The sequence below is a fragment of the Amphiprion ocellaris genome, chromosome 23 (assembly GCF_022539595.1).
Source record: "Amphiprion ocellaris isolate individual 3 ecotype Okinawa chromosome 23, ASM2253959v1, whole genome shotgun sequence".
In the NCBI taxonomy this organism is placed as follows: Eukaryota; Metazoa; Chordata; class Actinopteri; family Pomacentridae; genus Amphiprion; species Amphiprion ocellaris.
Window position 1 is genome coordinate 8,676,441 of NC_072788.1, and position 17,696 is coordinate 8,694,136.

Here is a 17,696-nt window from a genome sequence, read left to right on the forward strand (position 1 = left end):
AAAGGCTTTATAGCCTCTGGGAGCAAAGCTTTGGCCAAAATTCAGCAGCTCATGCAGCTAGACTCAGACTGCTGCTGTCTTGTGTAGTCACTTTGTGCCCCACTGAAAGAAGTAGCAGGGCTACTAGAAAATGTGGAAGACAAACTGCACGACATCAGCCAAGTGAATCCTCCCTCTCCTCCTCCTTCTTCTCCCGAGTGGAATAAAAGCTTCCCACGTCTGCTGACAAACATTCCCTTTTTTTCCTTTTTATTTATTTATTTATTTTTGCCTATTCTGATTTTGGGGAAATTTGGGAGAAAGAAAAGTAGAAAAGAAAAAAGAAAGAGGAGCGAGGAAACAGAGGCCAGCTTTGTCATTTTTACTAAACACACACACAAGAAAAAAAAAAGTGAGCTGAGGAGAAACCCAGCGATCATTATGTAGCTGCGTGCAGATGCATTCAATTAGTTGTGGTTGGAAAAGCCTTGGCCTCAGACCAGCGCTTTCAATAAGACGGGGTGGGGGAGAGCACTCTCTCTCTCGTCCGACAACACCGCAACACTCCTAACCTCACAGACGCACACAAGCACACACAGACACACACGGGGTAACCACATCTGTCCGAGGACGTCCTAGGACCTCTGCGGGGGCAACCGAGCGACGCCAGCGCTGCATATTCAGCGTGTATACGGTAAATGAGGGTAATTTGGTATGTGTGTGTTGAAAATAATGTGTGAAGGAAACAGAAGTGAGCACTTTACACTCTCAAAAGCACCCACGTGTCCCATCCATCTTCTGAGTAGTGGCCACACAATGACGGTGACAGTGACCCTTCGCCTTCGTTTCTTTCTTTAAAGCGACTTCAGGAAGTAGACGCCTTTTTCTACGGCAAACCGTGGAATTTAAACTCACTGCCTCAATCTTGAGTGTCTTTGTCGAAGTTTTTGCTATGAAAAATACATGTGATTTAGTAAAAATATTCTCAAAGCAGCTACTGAAAGCTGGTAGGATTTAAAGAAAAGGAGATTTAATTATCAGTAGGACTTGCTATCTTTAGCATGCTAAGCCTCTAAACTACTGCAAACTTTTTTTTTTTTTTCACGCCGACAGTTAATGCTACACTTGACCTGAGCCTATCGGTCCTCTGATCTTCTGAAGCGCTGGGATCTAACTGTTTAATGCTTCCTGCAAATCAATTTCAGAGTGCGACTGGATTTTTGCAGAGGGCAGGGATTTCACATTTGATGTGTGGGGAGACAGGGGCGGGGAGTGGGACAGAAAATGAAAGGATAAGAGGAGCAGGTGAGCTGAGTGCTGCAGGGGGGAGACCTCACCTGTTGCTGGTGGAGGAAGGCAGGATCTCGAGGGCTCAGGCCTACAAAACGATTAGCCGTTGGGGTGCCAGGGGCTGAGTAGCCTGGGTAACATGCCATCACAAAAAAACAGAAAGACATGCTTGCATTATAATCAGCATCTCGGGAATCTGACATGTAGTCAGCAGCTGTAAGAGCACGATACATTTAAAAGTCATTATTCGACTACAGACAACATACCTGTAATAAAAAATGCCTGCAGTCTCACACGATTTAAATCTGGCCCAATCTGATTTTCCTGTCATTTTATCAATAAGCATGACATAAATTTCCTGTCAAGTTCATGTGTGAGACACTAATATGTACAAATTTAGATTTTCAGCCTGGTGTTAACCCTCTGAACTCAAAACTACGCCACTTATCAGAGCCAGAAACTATAAAATCAAGAAGACTTTTCAACTTTTTAATGCTCCTCAAACTAAACTTTCAGTTGTGTCAGAAAAAACAATCAAATCTCACTTTATTCACTTTATTTTACACATCTAAGTAAATTGTTATCACTAACTAGATTTTGCAAAAAAAACAAACAAAACTAATATGTCTATACACAGCGGCACAATTGAGAAGCCATTAGTGACTGAGCTGCAACAATCACATGACAAAAATCCAGGAACTTTTCAGGTTAACTGCTTTGAACTGCAAGCTGTGTTTACACAGAGCAAGGAGGATAAATATGGGAACAGATTGAAAATGGAAAAAGGAAAACTATTTTTTCCACTGTTACCTGGGAATTTTTGTACATGTATTCTGCAGGTTTTAAATTTTAAACAATCAACAAAATGTAACTATGATTTTTTTTGTCATTACAACTTTAATATACTGCACAAAAGCAATTCATTTTTGAGTTCTCTCTGTTTCTAGCTATTGTTGTACTGTTTCCATAGAGGGGCGAGACTTTATACTACAATGAAAAGTGAGCCAACAGTGAGTAAAAATATGACAGGAGCAACTCAGAGCAAAGAACATACAAAATACTTAATGTGCCTTCAGCAGCAAGTGGTATAATAAGCAGCAGAACCGCAAAATGCTTGGTGTGCGGCAGGCGTTGGGTAGCGACAGTCCGCAGTGGACAGTCGGTACCGGAGCTCACCTTCTGTTGACGTGGTGATGGGCTTGGTGTCGGGCATGGAGAGCGAGACGGGTCTCACAGCGCCGTGATGTGGGGAGGGAGCCAGGACCGGGGTGAAGTGGCCTGGGACCTTCCCAACCACCTGACCACTGCTGTTAGGCTGCAAGTGGGGCGCACACAACCAGAAAACACAATTGAGCACAAGTATTTTTCAACGAATAACATATTCTGTCTACATTTAGGTGACAAAAGTGTTCTGAGTGGTTTGTTTGGTGAGATGAGAACAATACAGAAGGCCGAAAATGTCTCTTGAGGTAATAACAAAAAAGGCTATTAGCAAAACATGAAAGCCGTGTCCAAAAAGCACCACAAATCCTGCTTTGCTAAACATGCACATGTATATTTATTTTGCCTTCCACCGAAACCTGCGACCTCCTGAGAGGACAGACTGTGTCCAGTGTCTTGTGTTTACAAGCTCTTGTTCGCTTGTAAATATGCAGTTGGGCAGATCTCAATAAACCAAGACAAGCACACAACAACCGTCACTTTTACAAAACGCTTTGCAATAAACAAGCTGAACATCCAATCATAGTCATGTTCTTCCTTTTTTTGTCAGACGTAGATGCTCCGTTTGCTCCGGCGAACTTAAAAGTAACAATAAAAGGTAACTGAAGAAAAGGTTTTAGTACTTTCAGTCACTGTCTTGTCACAGTTATTACTAAAACTGTGGGGGGGCACGAGCAACAATAGATACTCAGTCACTGACAATGGATTTCCTACATGATTCCAAACAATGATTTTAATGGCGCTCATAAATGGAATTTAGGAGGACCCGGGCGTGAAAAGACGGCGAGAGCAGCGGAGTGACCTGTTACAATGGTGTGAATGTGCCAGTATAGAGAGCGAGGCAGAGAGACTATATATATGGAGAAAGAAATAAAAGGAAGCTAGTGGGAGCTACTCTTTCAGACGGCTGGAGACTGTCTGGGGCGTTCATTTCAGGGCCGCCCCGAGTTCAAAACTCAAACAGGCCTTTTTGGAAAAGAATTGTGTCCACAGGGTTCCCTCCGATGTGAATAGAATGTTTAATTAGAGTGTAATATAATCTGCGTTAAAGCAAGCATAAAAACATTCTGGCACTCGTCCATGGGATTATAAGCGCTGTGTTATTTGCTGAGCCTCCCTCCTCCATCCTCCCCCCTCCTCCTCTACCGGACCCCACCTCACCCCCCTCGCTTCTTTCTCCAGCACCCCAGCAGAGGGCCAGTTAATTCTGCACAAGAGCCGGGCCCCGGCAACGGCAAATATTTACAACCTTTATCATTCCCCGTGGTTTTTCTCTGGAGTAACAGTCTCTCTCCCCCCCTTCTCCTCCAACCCCGCTCCCTGCTCTGGAGATGGAGCCGTCTACGAGGCCTTTGTTTACAGTGAGAACAGCGGGGATATAAAACTCACATAAATATCACACGGCTCTCTCATCTATAGAGACGCCTGCTCGCTCTCTCCAACACACTGGCCGCAGTGTGTACCCTGAATGTATAAAAGCCCGGAGCTATTTGATTTACTACGACGCCTTAATACTGTTTTGTATGTCACGTGTGACTGCAATCGCAATAGTTTAGTTGACTTTTTTATGGAGTCATGCGTTTTTTTTTTTTGTTTTGTTTTTTTTTTTTAGCACGACACACGTAAGCCTGGGACTGTAGTGCAACCTTTGCCATGAGCATTACACAAAGCTGAGAATATACATTTCTTTGTCACATGGTGCTGATGCAAAACTTCAGTCTGACTTTTATTTGCAAAATGTACTTATTTGCTTATTTTCATTTAATTCAGTTTGAATTAAACTAAATTAATTACTCTTTACAATGATAGCTGTAATTATAGGTTTCACTCGGACCATTATATCCCCAATAAATAGCAGGCAGCCCAGTACCAAAACAAGAGGTATGAATCCTCAAATTGTGGTTAGCTTATGCGCATAAAATGCAGTTCTTTTTCGAACTGAGAACATGTCGTTCTAGACAGATATCTGAACATCATTCTTACCATTCTTACCGTGAATAAATAAAGGAAATGACCAGAAGCAGGTTTTCGATGAGAGGAAAAACATGCAAAAAAGGCTGATATTTTCTCTTTGCCAATGCACCAATGAAGCAGTAATGAAATAATGACAAATGCAAGCTGCAATTTATCTTATCTTTAATCTCCTGAGGTCAGATGGGAGTGGAGCCGAACAAGATAACAAAGAACGACTAGAGGCCACGAGCGTCGTGCCAAAAAACAACCCTCTGACTTCGGGCCTCAAAAAAAAAAACAAAAAAAAAAAAAAAAAACTGGCTTACTGCCTTCTTCGAACATACAATAAAGACTGACCTGGCTGCTCTGCGGGCTGGACGGGTCATATGACGGCACGTAGCTCTTGAGGGGATCAGCAGGGTTGAGGTGGGGCGGGTAGCGGATGGTGGTGTGCGAGAAGTAAGGCGACGGCGCCGGGGGCAGGATGGCCGAGGCCGAGAACTGCAGGGGCGAGTGCGGAGGTGGGCTCCTCGTCGATATAACTGCAAGAAAGGCAGAGGATAAAGACTGAGTGTGCGAGCTGGATAAAACAATCACCATTGATCTCCGAGGCTGAATTAAGTGCATGGATAGATTTGTTGCGTATATGAGGGAAAAGATGGCTCCAGATTTAGACGGATTTAACTCACCACTGTGTCCTACACCTGTTAGGCCTGGGTGATGAGGCTGAGGGAAAGTGCTGAGTCGTGGTGATGAGTCCTGCGGGGAGGTGGGGCTAAACAGCGGCTTCTCTGGCTTCTTCATGGTGGGAGAGGACATGTCTGCTGGTAGGAAAAGCACATATGGACACATAAATGCGCACTCGCGGTTAGAAAATGTTCGATCATATTTCCAAGTGAGGAATGGTTGTTGTCAAATGGCAAAAATATACACTTCAGGATTATCTTTCCTTTTTTTTGGAAAGCTATTGCTGCAGATTAATCAAAACATTTCCCTATAGTGTCTGCTATTGCTTCCATTTCTCATGAATGAAAGGAATTAAATGCCAAAAGCGAACTATTAAAATTAAGCAGAATTCGATCTGCTTTGGATTAGTGTGCAGTTCACAATGAAAAATGTACTTGGCAAATTACCGGCATCCCAAAGGGTCAAAATCACACATAATCTTAGTAATCAATATAAATCGCTGGACATCCCCAAGAAATGAAAAATATGTCTTTTGTCATGTCTGAGCAGACAATTAAACCCAGCGAAGTGACACGCAGTCGTAAAGCAGCTGGTCGCTCAAACAGGATTTAAGAATTTCAAGACCCTCACGTAATCTTAAATAGAATATTACACTGTTACATCTGCTTTGCTTTGCCATACACAGTCTGACAAGCCACCGTAATTCTCCATGAATAATCCTGGAGGCTCAACAGAAGACATGAAATTTGTTTAGGAAATTTGTGTCCTTTTATAAACCGAAAGTATGTGCACAAACTCAACTTACAAGTTGCTCATTATTGCTGCTCTACACTTTCATGAGCAATGTTCTGCTGTCACGGCTGCGCGGTTTTCAATTTTCCATGGTAAGACACTGTCTGAAGGGAACGTGATAACAAATAGATGCGAGGGGCAATGGCCTATGTCTGCTTGTGTTTCTTCTATGAACATTCATCAAGTGCTTTTCTGGTCTGTCACAGATTCTTGGGGTGTATAACTTCTACATCATCCATCTCTTTCCCCCAAAATAAGCTGTATAAACCCCATTCTTGAGGCATTTCTATAGAATTAACCGTCCTCGCCTCCCTTTTCTCAAAAACAAGCCAAGGATCCACCCAAGTGACGGGGAAAAAAAATCACTCATCTTCAGAGAAGAGAGCGACAAAAGGTGGCTGGAATTCAGGGGGATTTCCCAGTCTGAGGTTGCAAGAGGATACAGGCTTAAGTGCTTTCATTTTGTGTCAGAGGGAGGAATACCTTTGAGGAGATTTATATCGCTGCTTAATGTTTTCATTAAGAATAGGAAATATTTTCTGCAGAGGAGGTATTCTGCTTCTCCTCTTGTCTGTTAATTAACTCCTTCAGAGACCGCCGCGAGAAATTAAACTGGACAATTAATTAACAGACACTTTAAACCGTTTAAATAAAAAAGGTCCGAAGTGTCCATGCATTTACATCACATCGGCTATCTTTTAGTAAATTATATATTTTGTATTAAATGGGTAAATGTGTACCTAGATGTGGAAAAAAATCCAGTTCTTAAAGCATACAGCATACTTTCCCAGAGTGAAATACAAGAGAGAAACAATTTCTTCCACTGCATGGTGAGGTTTTGTCGAATGACAACCATGTGCACGACATGACTGCTTGGCATTTGGGAGGACTCATATGGGTTTAATATCACCCCACTTCTCATTTATTCTCTCTTGACAGAATAATGGCTGTCTTTGGAGAGTTTCCTACCCACTGCTTTCCCTTTCTCCTCGCCCCAAGTGTCTAAGTTTACGCAGTGCAATACTCTCAGGCCTTGTGCACAGGGACACGCTGAAATGTTCATGTACCCACAATGGGTTGTGGCTGAATCCCACCAGTGCTGTGTCTCTAGTGTATCATCTGGTGTTTTCCTCTCTCAGCCTTCCCATTTATTATATTAAAATAAAAAAAAAAAAGAGGTGTTCAAAGTTCACATTCAAGCTGAAACCGCAGCAGGCCTTCTATTTCCAATGATTTTGTCTGTCACAGTGGGGCGAAATGCTACCGCCTTGAAGGAAGTCAGCAGAGAGTAAGAATGATCCGGAAACATGGGACAGTAAGGCCTTAATTAAAAGGGCGACAGGTTCTGCAGTGCACCGGGACACAACATAATGAGACATGCAAGCTGTCTTGCGAGGTTATTCCTCTCGCTCTTCCGCAGAAACAAGCATGTACACATCTCTATCTTTTTCCTGTCAGCTCCATGCATGAGCTTATTGGGTATGCTTTTTGTATTAACTCTAATTCGTCCTGTTGATCATCAAAACTTCAGCCGAGATGTACAGCCACAGAAATCACTGGCCCTGCAGGTGTAGTTGCTAAACATGAGAGAATTTCTCCTCAACGGCAACTGACGAGGTATTTTTAGGTCTCTGTTCACAAAGAAAATTACACGCGTAACGTCTGAAAGCTCATAACTAGCGCTTGTATGAAAGTGAAGCCCGTATTATGAAGCTTATCAGGAATGCAGTGTGTTGTTGAATGTGATACTCAGCATTGTGGAATCCAGCGAATCCTTTGTGTAAGCGACAGGTGCAAGAGAATAGAGATTTACAGTCAAACTGCAGTTCAAATGGGTTTAAACATTTATATGACTGTTGATGCCTGAGGCCATCTCTGACATGGTATGTATTTTAAGAGGGTTGAGCAAGTTCATGAGCAGAGAAACCAGATGCAGGTCATCTGCCATGAAAAGAAATGGCAGGAGTGATGTACAGAGGCATATGACAAGGCTCGAGACGTAGAGGGTTCGGAAGCTGTTAAAAAACGACGTGAGGTGCCGGCTTTGATCAAATCTATTTACACGCGACAAGGATGGAAGATCTTCTTATCCTTTAACAAACTTTGTCAACATGCTCTTATGCACCACTGAGCTCTGCAAAGTTACACTCTGAATGTTTGTATAACTGCATGAATGTGACGGAGGGTGTTACTGGCAAAGAGCACTCATGCCTGATGAACCTCCCGAAGGTAAATAAGAGTGGTCAAATAAAAACAGGAAAATCACCTCCGTCTCTATCGTGCCAGTTTGCCCGACTGCTGGCTGGTGAGCTGGGTGACGAGTAGAAGTCAGGTCCTGTCGGGCTGGTGTCCATGTTCTCCTCCATGTTGACGGTTTTGGGCCTTTTGCTGTACACATGGAGAAGTTTGTGGTTTAACAAAGACACTCATTCATTCATTCATTCTGTGCTCCACAACTTTTAAGATTACAAAGCGGTGTCAATACCGTCTGGCAAAGATAAACTCACATTATGACAAACTTCAGCTAAAGGAAAATGTTGACATTTAGGTAAATAGCCTAATGTGGTTTGTTAGCTGGACTTACAGAAGAGTGATAACACTATTATGTCTGTATGTAAAGCTACACTATTTGCTAACCTCACAAACATCACACTAACACACTCAAGTTTCCTACTAAACAACAACTAAAGGCAATATCAAAATAAACCCTATCATACTAATCACAAAAAACAAAGAGCACTACTTAAAGTATTCCTATTGTAGAGCTAAAATATATTTTTCTTTATATCGTAAAGGTGGGGATTAAAAGCTAATTCGACAATTATGTGAGGCAGTTTGTTCTATTTCCAAATCAGCTCTGATTTCTTTAGAAAATTACTGTTTAAATTGCACTTTCTTCAGAAAAGTAATGCATGATTTTGTATTTGATGAGTCAGCTTAGCTTGACATAAAGACTAGCACAAGTTTAGTACCGACTAAGCCAAAAAGATATAATGTGCTAATTATTAAGTGTTAGAGATGCTGCTAGATACATTTTTTACATTACACACAGTCAGGCTTCATGCTAAGCTAAACTAGAAGTCTCTGGACTGTAGCTACATATTATGGGACAAGTACTCCTATCATTTAACGATTTGCATGAAAACAACTGAACATATTTTTTTCAAATGTCACACTGTTCCTGAAAGAAATTTGTACCAACATAAATGCAATTGTAAATTTCACTGAACATAAACACAGAACGATATCTCGGATTAAGATCATGCACTGTCCTTGATTTCTGTTAATAATCTAATATATAGCAAAGTCACAACTAAATCTGCTCTGCTGGTGTAACTTCCACTGACCTGCCGGGAGGGGAGGACAGGGAGCGATGCAGTCCCACGCTGGAGTTCAGGTCATGGTAGTAGGGTTGGCTGGGCATGTCAGCCATGGAGAAATTTACCGCTGCACCGTGGGTGATGGGCACTGCAGAGGACACAGAGAAAAGACGGACTTCAATGTCAGAGAGAGTACTGTCTTTCCCTATCCCTGCATCTAGAGACGCACAATTAATTGCACAATGGCTTGACTGACTGTTATTGACGCCTTGTGTTTAGAGGCATTGTGTATCAAATTAAGCGCTCCCTATTGGCAGGTTAACTGTCTGACCATCACAGGCGTTTCTGCTGAGCACTGATTAGCAAGTCGGCCAAAGTGGCTGTGGCTGCAGCAGAGAACATTTTTAAGAAACCTCCAGCTGCACTCGTACCCTGAATTACTATCAGTACTTGTAGTTGTATGTATTAATGTGACCTTACAAAGTGACAGTGAAATATGTTCTTTTTCGTGCCTGAGATATCGTCACCATTTTCTCCACTTCTTCACAGTCCGGTATAATACTTAACAGTCTCCTCGCGTAATGATTTATAGTGGAAAAGGTGTTGTTTCTCTTTCTGCGGTCAAGGTGAGGGATATTGTTTCAAGGGAGGCCAGGCCGGTGTTTACAGAACAAAAGGGGTTCACCACCCATCCTCACTCTCTCACCCTCTCCCCCTCTCGGTTTCTCTCTCTCTCGGCAGTGTGAGGCCCGCGAGGCAGCCTGCAGCTCGAGCGGTTGGTTGGTTTGGAGTGGATGAGAGGAAGGAGTGTGTGGCGCCGTCTGTTGTGGTCTGAGGTTCACCACTGGCACGATCCCTCCGCCAGCCTCCACCCTGGCAGCCCACTGCAGTCCTGGCAAAGGCCCCTACCCGCTGCTACCCATACCGAGCTGTCTGTGGAGGAATGCATCCGGCCCGAGGACGCTCAATACAAGACCATTGTTTTTTTTTTTCATTCATGGCTTAGGATACCCCCAACCATCTCTCTGTGTGCCGGTCTCTCTTTAGCGCTCTTTCTCTCTTCTTGGCTCGCCACAATATTTGTGATGCCACTTGGCCACCCTGCCAATCATCTCATTTATTAATCTGGGCTTTGACTTTTCAGCCAAAAAGAAAAAAAAAAGCTGTACATCAAACAATGATGCTGCAAAAATACAAAAAAAGGAAAAAGAATGCAATCATTTGCCACACAGTGCTGCTGCCTCCAGATTATCTCATCTTACTGTATAAAGGGAAAACAAAATGTCCTGCAAAAAATGTGCTCACAAGTTTAGCTCAAGAGTTTCATTTTGCCCGTGCATGCCCACGCTTTCTGTTGACAAAATATTTTTACACTTGCAGTCAAGGCTCCTGTTGCATTAATGAGTGTCCTCGTCGAAATGCTGGATTGCAAGTCAGCCTTGAACTCCGCAGCTCCCTTTGATGGACTTCAAAGAATGTCTCAACAGCCTGGAGAGTTGGGAGAGAAGCGTGATGACGGACGAGCGGCTGCTTAGATATCTTCCCAGGGAGCGACTGGCTGAGTGAGTGACAATTCCTGTGCGTCCGTCGACCTTTTTAAAATTCCAGCTCAACTTCAGTCGGCTTTAGTGAAACCAGGCTCGGTCACATGAGAGCAAACATGGCAGCGTAGTGGCCATCTGGTCAGGGGGCAAATTAAACGCTAAACAAAAACTCAGACTTTCAAAAGGATATTCAGTCTCTGAGCGCTGAAACGAGGAAGTTTTGTCTTTCAGAGCACAATGTACAAGACAATTAAGACAATGTACTCCATGATTTTGCATCAAAAGTGGTATGCAGGCAGTAAACAAGCTCAGCATTAAATTATCCAAGTTTGACAATAAAATGAGACTTTGGATGACAAAAAAATAAAAGCCTCTGTACACAAATTAAATTACTTCATTTTGGTAGGTGAATGTGTTAGCTTATCACCTTAGGGCTGCAAATAACCAGTATTCAAATATTGATAGATAATATTTTCTTGACTCATCTTTGGCATATAAAACTGCTCAGCATAATTTCCCAGAGCCCAAGCTGACACATTAAAATTGCTTGTTTGTCTAACCCAAATATTCTCACATAAAGCTGAAAATCCTCACATTTGTAAAGCAGCAACTGACATTTTGATTTTAATAATTGATAGCTACAGCGGTGCACCACAAGAAATTTAGAAGGAAATTTTGCATGTTAATTATTGTCTATTTTAGAGGTATTTATTTTTTAATTTTGATTTATTTTAACCCTCTTTCTACCCAATGTGTTTTCAGTACTGAGACTACGGGACTTAACCGGCGGCTGCATGCAACGCAACAAACAGGCAACACAGTATATGTATGTTTCTGTTAAAGCCAGGTTGTGTGGGTGACTGGAGTCTTTGTGCACCGCAGGCACGTTCGCTGGTTACAGCCTCAGCTCAGAGGCAGCAAAGGTAAGCTGTGCCTTGACGTGCCCTCAGGTATCACAGGACTCGTGGAGGAACAACTGTCAGCAGCTCTGCAGAGAGCAGACATGTCTGTACAGATGAACGCAGGTTCATACAGACAGCTGCACACTCAGGTGTTCTTTTCACAGCAAACCAAACTGTCCAGGTTGCAATAAATGCACTTTGTATTTAACTAACTATTAACATTTTGAAGAAAACTGCATCTTATGCGGCAATCAAAGGGAAAGACTCAGGGTCAGGTTCTGTTATCTGTACAGAAACATGTTAGTCTGTGCACACCCACGCAGGTGTTTTCAGTTGTATCACCTGATTTGCCCTCCTCTTATCACAGTGTGAGCATGTATAGGCTGTGATTGACTTGATAGCTTCCCGTCTCTCATCACCTCACCTGCACCTGTTCTACCTTAAACACACGCATAAGTACATTAATGTCTTAATGTCACTCCTAGTTTAGCTTCAACCAGCAGGTTCAGGTTCAATCAGTGACAAGTGAACGAATAACTGAGGACACTTGGCAGTGAGAAGGGCATTTAAGTGCAACACATCGTGGCCTTATCAACATGTAGAAGAGGATTTTTTTTAAGTGCAGCTTTTTCTATTTGTTTTAAGCGCAGTTTTAGTGCACTGAAATCGGACTTTTTTTTTTTTTTTTAAAAAGAGTGAAGATTTACAGAAGCTCTGTTTGCAGTGTGTCAAGGCTTGGGAGACACAGAGTGGCCAAAATGCCGCTAACATCACTAACTGGACTTTTCACATGTACTGCATATAAATGTACAGTTACAGAGGGATAGGTTGACGTTGGCAGTTGGGTATTTTTTAAAAATGCACTTTTTAAAAAATACCCATGTGGACTAGGCCTAAAACAATATCAAAGCTGTGCACTTACTTCTGGACACTCGCACCAGTTCTGCAACACTGAAGACTCCTGATTTGATGAAACTGTCTTCCAAATATACTGCAGAGGAAAGGACCATGAACACAAATTACGCAACGATGATTGTAGGTGCAATCACAAGTTAAATACATTTGAAAAGCTTGCATGTGGAAAAAATCAGACACACTGCCTGATATATTGTGGAGTTTTCTGAATGTAAAATGAACATAAACACTGGATTTAATGTATTTGTTAAATAAGATTTTAAAAAGTATTGATACATTTTTCTTTTATTACTGATTATGTTTGTATGCGTATGTGCTCTTCCAATTATTTTATCTTTTTTCTTTCTATTCCTTTCTTCAATTTTATTAGAATAATGTTTCATATTTAGGACAAAGAAAACACGGATGAGGTCATCCATTAGCTTAAAGACAAATACACAGGTATAGATCATTACACACAGATTAAACACCTTATTTTTTTTTTAAATTGTAGGAGAAAATTTTAACAACTGATCAGCAGTCCTTTTTTCATACACCATTTTTATTTCTGTGAATTTTTTGTTGCTAAGCTGAGAAGGAGTGTATTGTGAAAAATAGCTGCTGCATTTGTTTTTCATTCTGCGTATTCAAACTAACACACGGCGTAAATCCATTCTGCCCAGTGCGATAAAGAGTGACAGGACAGGTGTATGAGGAGGAAGCAGAGACGTGCAGAAAGAGGCCACGCTGAACTGCAGGCGCTGCCTATACGATTTTAAACAAAAGTAAACTCAATACCTGCCAATATTGAAACTGTTATGTTAAGATACCGTATTACAGCAAGAAATAACCCGTCCAAGAGTGTAATTTACTGTAGTAGTGATATTAAAGATTATTTAGAGAATATGAGACTGCTTCGTTCTTTCCAAAGTAAATAAACTGCTTTAGAACTTGCTTGAAAACCGCTTTGGAAGGAGAATGAGACTGTTTCAACACAGCCCGATATCTTTTATTCTCCTGTTTCCAGAAAACTATTTTTAGACTAAATATAGTCCTAACGTATTTTTTTTGCAGTGTTGGTACATTTGTTGAGGTCTGTGTGACCTGCTCAGGACTGAGCAACACTAATCAGAGGCTGTCAGTCAACTAAAACAGCCAGACAAGTTATTGACACCCAAATGACTCCGGCTCTGCTTTGATTCAATGCCAAGGCCGTTCGGTCTGTGCCAGAAAGATAGACGGGCATCTCGATTGGCACCTACAAAGCTTAATGCCTCCAGTGAGCCAACGGCTTTTACAAGAAACTGTGCCACTGCCGAGGGCCTCCCAGGCCTGAGTCATTGGCTCGCTAGCATGTTTTCCTTGGCACTGCTATCAGCAGAACCTGCTCTTGAGGTAGAAAACTAATTATACTTCTCAAACTATTTTCATTCCAACATTGTGACGACACAGTGCAGGTCAGTCCAGGGGAACAACAGCACTGTCAAAGAATATTCTCTACGGCTCGGCTTTGCTGGCTCACCTTGACGCACTCAGCTACCAGCCAAAAGCGCAATCTGCTGTAACATTTTCACTCCGGATCTTGAGAGTCTGTGTTTTTAAATTTTTTTTTGACAGTATTTAATATTGTCACTGGAGTGATGACAATACAACTTTAAACATTTAATCAAAATTTATTCATCCTTAGTCCAAGTAAAGTTAAAAGCTATGACCTCAGATAGTTTTAATTTTATATAATTTCACCAAATATGTCAGTTTACATCAACTAGTTTTTAATCAAAGTGGAGTTTAATCAATGACATTATATATTTATATACTTAGTAGCTCATTGTATGCACATACAGTTGGAGTAAAGGCTTTGCTATTTTGCCTATAAGTCACAGAGTTCACAAGACTTTACAAACTAGGCAGGTTATAATGTACATAAGCCGCTGTACAGTGGCAAGCTGCAGACAAACAATAGAGTGATGACAGGAGGGAGGATGACTGGTACTGCACATACCTGGAAGAGGGTTCTTGCCTGGCTCATTGTTACTTGGACTTCCTGACTGCTGCGAGTCTGCAAACACACAGAGAAAAGGGTGGGGGGTTAATATAGAAAGAAGACAACAACATCTTACTGTAACAGTTTTCTGTCAGCATTAATTATTGCCAGCAATGACGAACAATGAACATGTATTCTGTAACGTAAAAATGTATTCATTAGCACTTTTATTTGCAGCTTGTCCTATAACTTTGGTTCACCACAAACTCTCTTTTAAACTCAAAATGAAGACCAAACTTCTGTCAAAAAAGAAGACTCCGATATTTTCTTCCTGGGAGCTTAAAGGTTTTTCCCTTATCTACTCGTCAAGAGGAGCGTACCCACTGTACATTAAACAAGACAGTTTTGTTTGAACAGTGGGATCATTAATGGGAGGGCAAACTGAAGAAAAAGCTCTGCGTCTGACACAGGATAACCTAAAAGTTTTCACCAGCAGACCTCTTGGTAATTTTTCAAAGTGTCTGGAGGAGTGCTGGGGGGTTACAGAAAGTGTTCGGTCCTGCTGTGCAAGGTACAAGCACAGAACAAAACACTGTGAGAGGACAGGAGGGGCGGAGAAACACGAGGAAACATGAGTGGAATTCTTTCCACCGGCTATGGTGCGCAGGCTATGGTATGAGGCATCCCGCACTGACGTCTTTTACCTGGAAGCCTCACTGGGAGGGGAATGTATCATTCTTCAGTAGTTCCAGGTTGATCATTGGCAGGCATTTGGGGCCTTTACTGCTTTTACATCATGCAGCACCAAAGTTATGAAACGTGAAGCTAATGGCATAAAAAAAAAATGTCAGATTTCAGTCAGTGCATACAGTGTTTTTGTGAGCATGTTGGAAATAAAAAAAAAAAATAGTGACTCAAGCTCACAAACTCCTACTACATGGAGCACCGCTGAACTGCTGCCGCGCCAAACAGTTAACGGCAGCATCTAAGCAGACCCCGATAATGATTCAAACTGGCCCGAGCCCACACATGCCATGAGACATGGAGGGTGCAATGAGAACCAGCAGGGAGATTATTATCTACACCTTTAACACGAGAGAGCTTTAGCATGAGACAGAAGACGCTAGAGACGTGAACTCAGATACCCTCGCTTTGCAACAACACCCCTTTTCCTGCCGCAGCTCTCATGAGCTGCGTTACAGAGGCAATGGAGAGAAGGAAAGCGAGGGGGGTGGAAGAGAAGGAAGAAAAAAGTTGAAAGATTTATTCCGTTCTTGTTCTCTCTCTGTGTCGCTCTCTCTCTCTCGTTCCCCCACTCCTAAATTTGACTATTAAACAGCACTGCAAAAACAGAATGTTCTTGGCTGAAGCTCAACAATGACAAAGTAGGGAGGGAGAAGGACCATACGTTAAGCAGAAAAAAAAACCCCTCTTTTTCAGAAAGCTTAGCCCTAAAAACGTATGAGCAGCATGGCAGTTATGGCCGTACAATATACCTCTGCTATGCTTCCTAAAAATATAAAAACACAAGCCTCACTTGCGCTTTCTCGTCAAATAGTCCTCTTGAATATGTTCTTGTAAAAATAATATTCATTGCTAATTAATCAGCCAAAAATGACATCTTCAAATAGGTTCTTTTGCTTGTTCAGCAGTTAAAAAAAATCTAATTCCAATGACATGAAACAGAAAAAACAGTAATTGTTTAGAGTTGAGAAGCTAGAAACAGAGAGGGATTGTTCCTCACTAAATTATGAAAATTACTTGAAGATTGGGTTTCTTCACGATGAAAATCTGCATTACATCGTACGTTGTGCACTTGTACAGTGAACATGTCATTGTCTGACGTCAGCCAAATAGTTTCCTTTGGCTTGCACCAATAAACAGCGAGTCCCGTTAGGTTCCCCCAACATGTACACATGTAGTCTGTAAAGAAGCTTTTGTGGGCAAGTGGAGGTTTGTGTGGATTTGCCGCAGCACATGTCCATGAAGTGATTGCTGGGAGCTCAGTGGCCTTCTTGTCTCCCTGTCTTCTCTCTCCCCCCCCCCACCCACCCTTTCCACTTTCAGAGTCATCCATCAGTCTAGTTACAACTGCCAACTCTGTGCTTATACTCCCCGAGAACCGCTGAGAGGGAAAGAAACAGGCCGGAGCAGAGAAAAGAGCACGGAGGAGGAGGTGAACGCTGAAATATTAGGAGGAAAAAGAGCGGCGAGGAGGTGGGAGAGGTGCTCCAGTTCAGTTAGATCAGATCAGAGTTTTTGTGTTTTTGCTTGCGTGTGTGTGTGTTTTTTTCTTTCTCCTTCTTCGAGAGCTGAACAGGCAACCATAACAAAAAGAGCAGATGGTCGTGGCAATTAGAGATCCCAGGCAGCATCTTCCAGCATGAGGCCCCACTGTAGCACCAGGAGAGACCACCTGGATGACTCAAGGTGGGATACAAGCATATGGCACATCTGCCAGGCCTGCACCGGAGCTGGAAACACCTCCCCAATTGCATTACATTTTACCTTTGACCCAAGAAGGGCAGCTTCGTGCTCCTTCTTTTTCAGAGTGATTATATTATTTAGCACTGTGTTTGCACATTTGGAAGCCTGTGCATTAGTTTGTTTTATCTATTGCTCACTAGTTTTATGTAGTCCTGTTAAATATGTTGAAATGGCAAAATAAAAAATCTTGAAGCTCAATTTTGAAATTCAACAGGTATTTAAATAAAGCATCTATTTCAAATCGTGCAAGTAAAATAACACATTTCTGGATTGAAGTGTGTTTAATTTGTCTTTAATTTTTCAAAAGGATTTCCAGACGTTGGATATTAGGAGCCTGAGGCCCGCTATCTGTATCTGAAAGGTGTCCTGTGCAAAAGCCCGGCCAATCTGATAGTCTTCAAATAAACAGTAGTGTAACCTGTAAATAAACAGTTGCGGCCGAGGAGGCTCGGCTTTGCCCTGGGAGCTTGGCAGGGCTTGATCACAGGGCCAGACACCACACACACGGCCTCACACATACACACTCACATAAACACACATACACACACGGCCCTTTTCCAAAAACAACATTTCTTGGCACCCTCCGTCCCTGCCACTTGTTTAAATAAACAAACTGGTTCATGAAGGAAGTGAAAACACAGTA

The 17,696-nt window shown here is 42.2% G+C and overlaps 1 protein-coding gene across 10 annotated transcripts in view; it reads right to left on the minus strand.

Annotated features, from left to right (window-relative positions):
• LOC111567537 (nuclear factor 1 B-type) overlaps window positions 1-17,696 on the minus strand; it is a 66,299-nt gene that overhangs the window by 12,237 nt on the left and 36,366 nt on the right. For 3 of the 10 annotated variants that reach the window (XM_035947476.2, XM_035947474.2, XM_035947480.2), the window contains exons 3-10: window positions 14,585-14,641; window positions 12,611-12,679; window positions 9,270-9,390; window positions 8,189-8,310; window positions 5,133-5,267; window positions 4,801-4,985; window positions 2,446-2,584; window positions 1,317-1,417 (exon numbers count right to left, since the gene is read on the minus strand). In XM_035947476.2, coding sequence (XP_035803369.1) covers window positions 1,317-1,417; window positions 2,446-2,584; window positions 4,801-4,985; window positions 5,133-5,267; window positions 8,189-8,310; window positions 9,270-9,390; window positions 12,611-12,679; window positions 14,585-14,641 — 929 coding nt within the window. The remainder of the gene's footprint in view (window positions 1-1,316; window positions 1,418-2,445; window positions 2,585-4,800; window positions 4,986-5,132; window positions 5,268-8,188; window positions 8,311-9,269; window positions 9,391-12,610; window positions 12,680-14,584; window positions 14,642-17,696) is intronic. The other 7 variants (XM_035947477.2, XM_035947475.2, XM_055007520.1 and 4 more) reach the window with 4 other exon arrangements.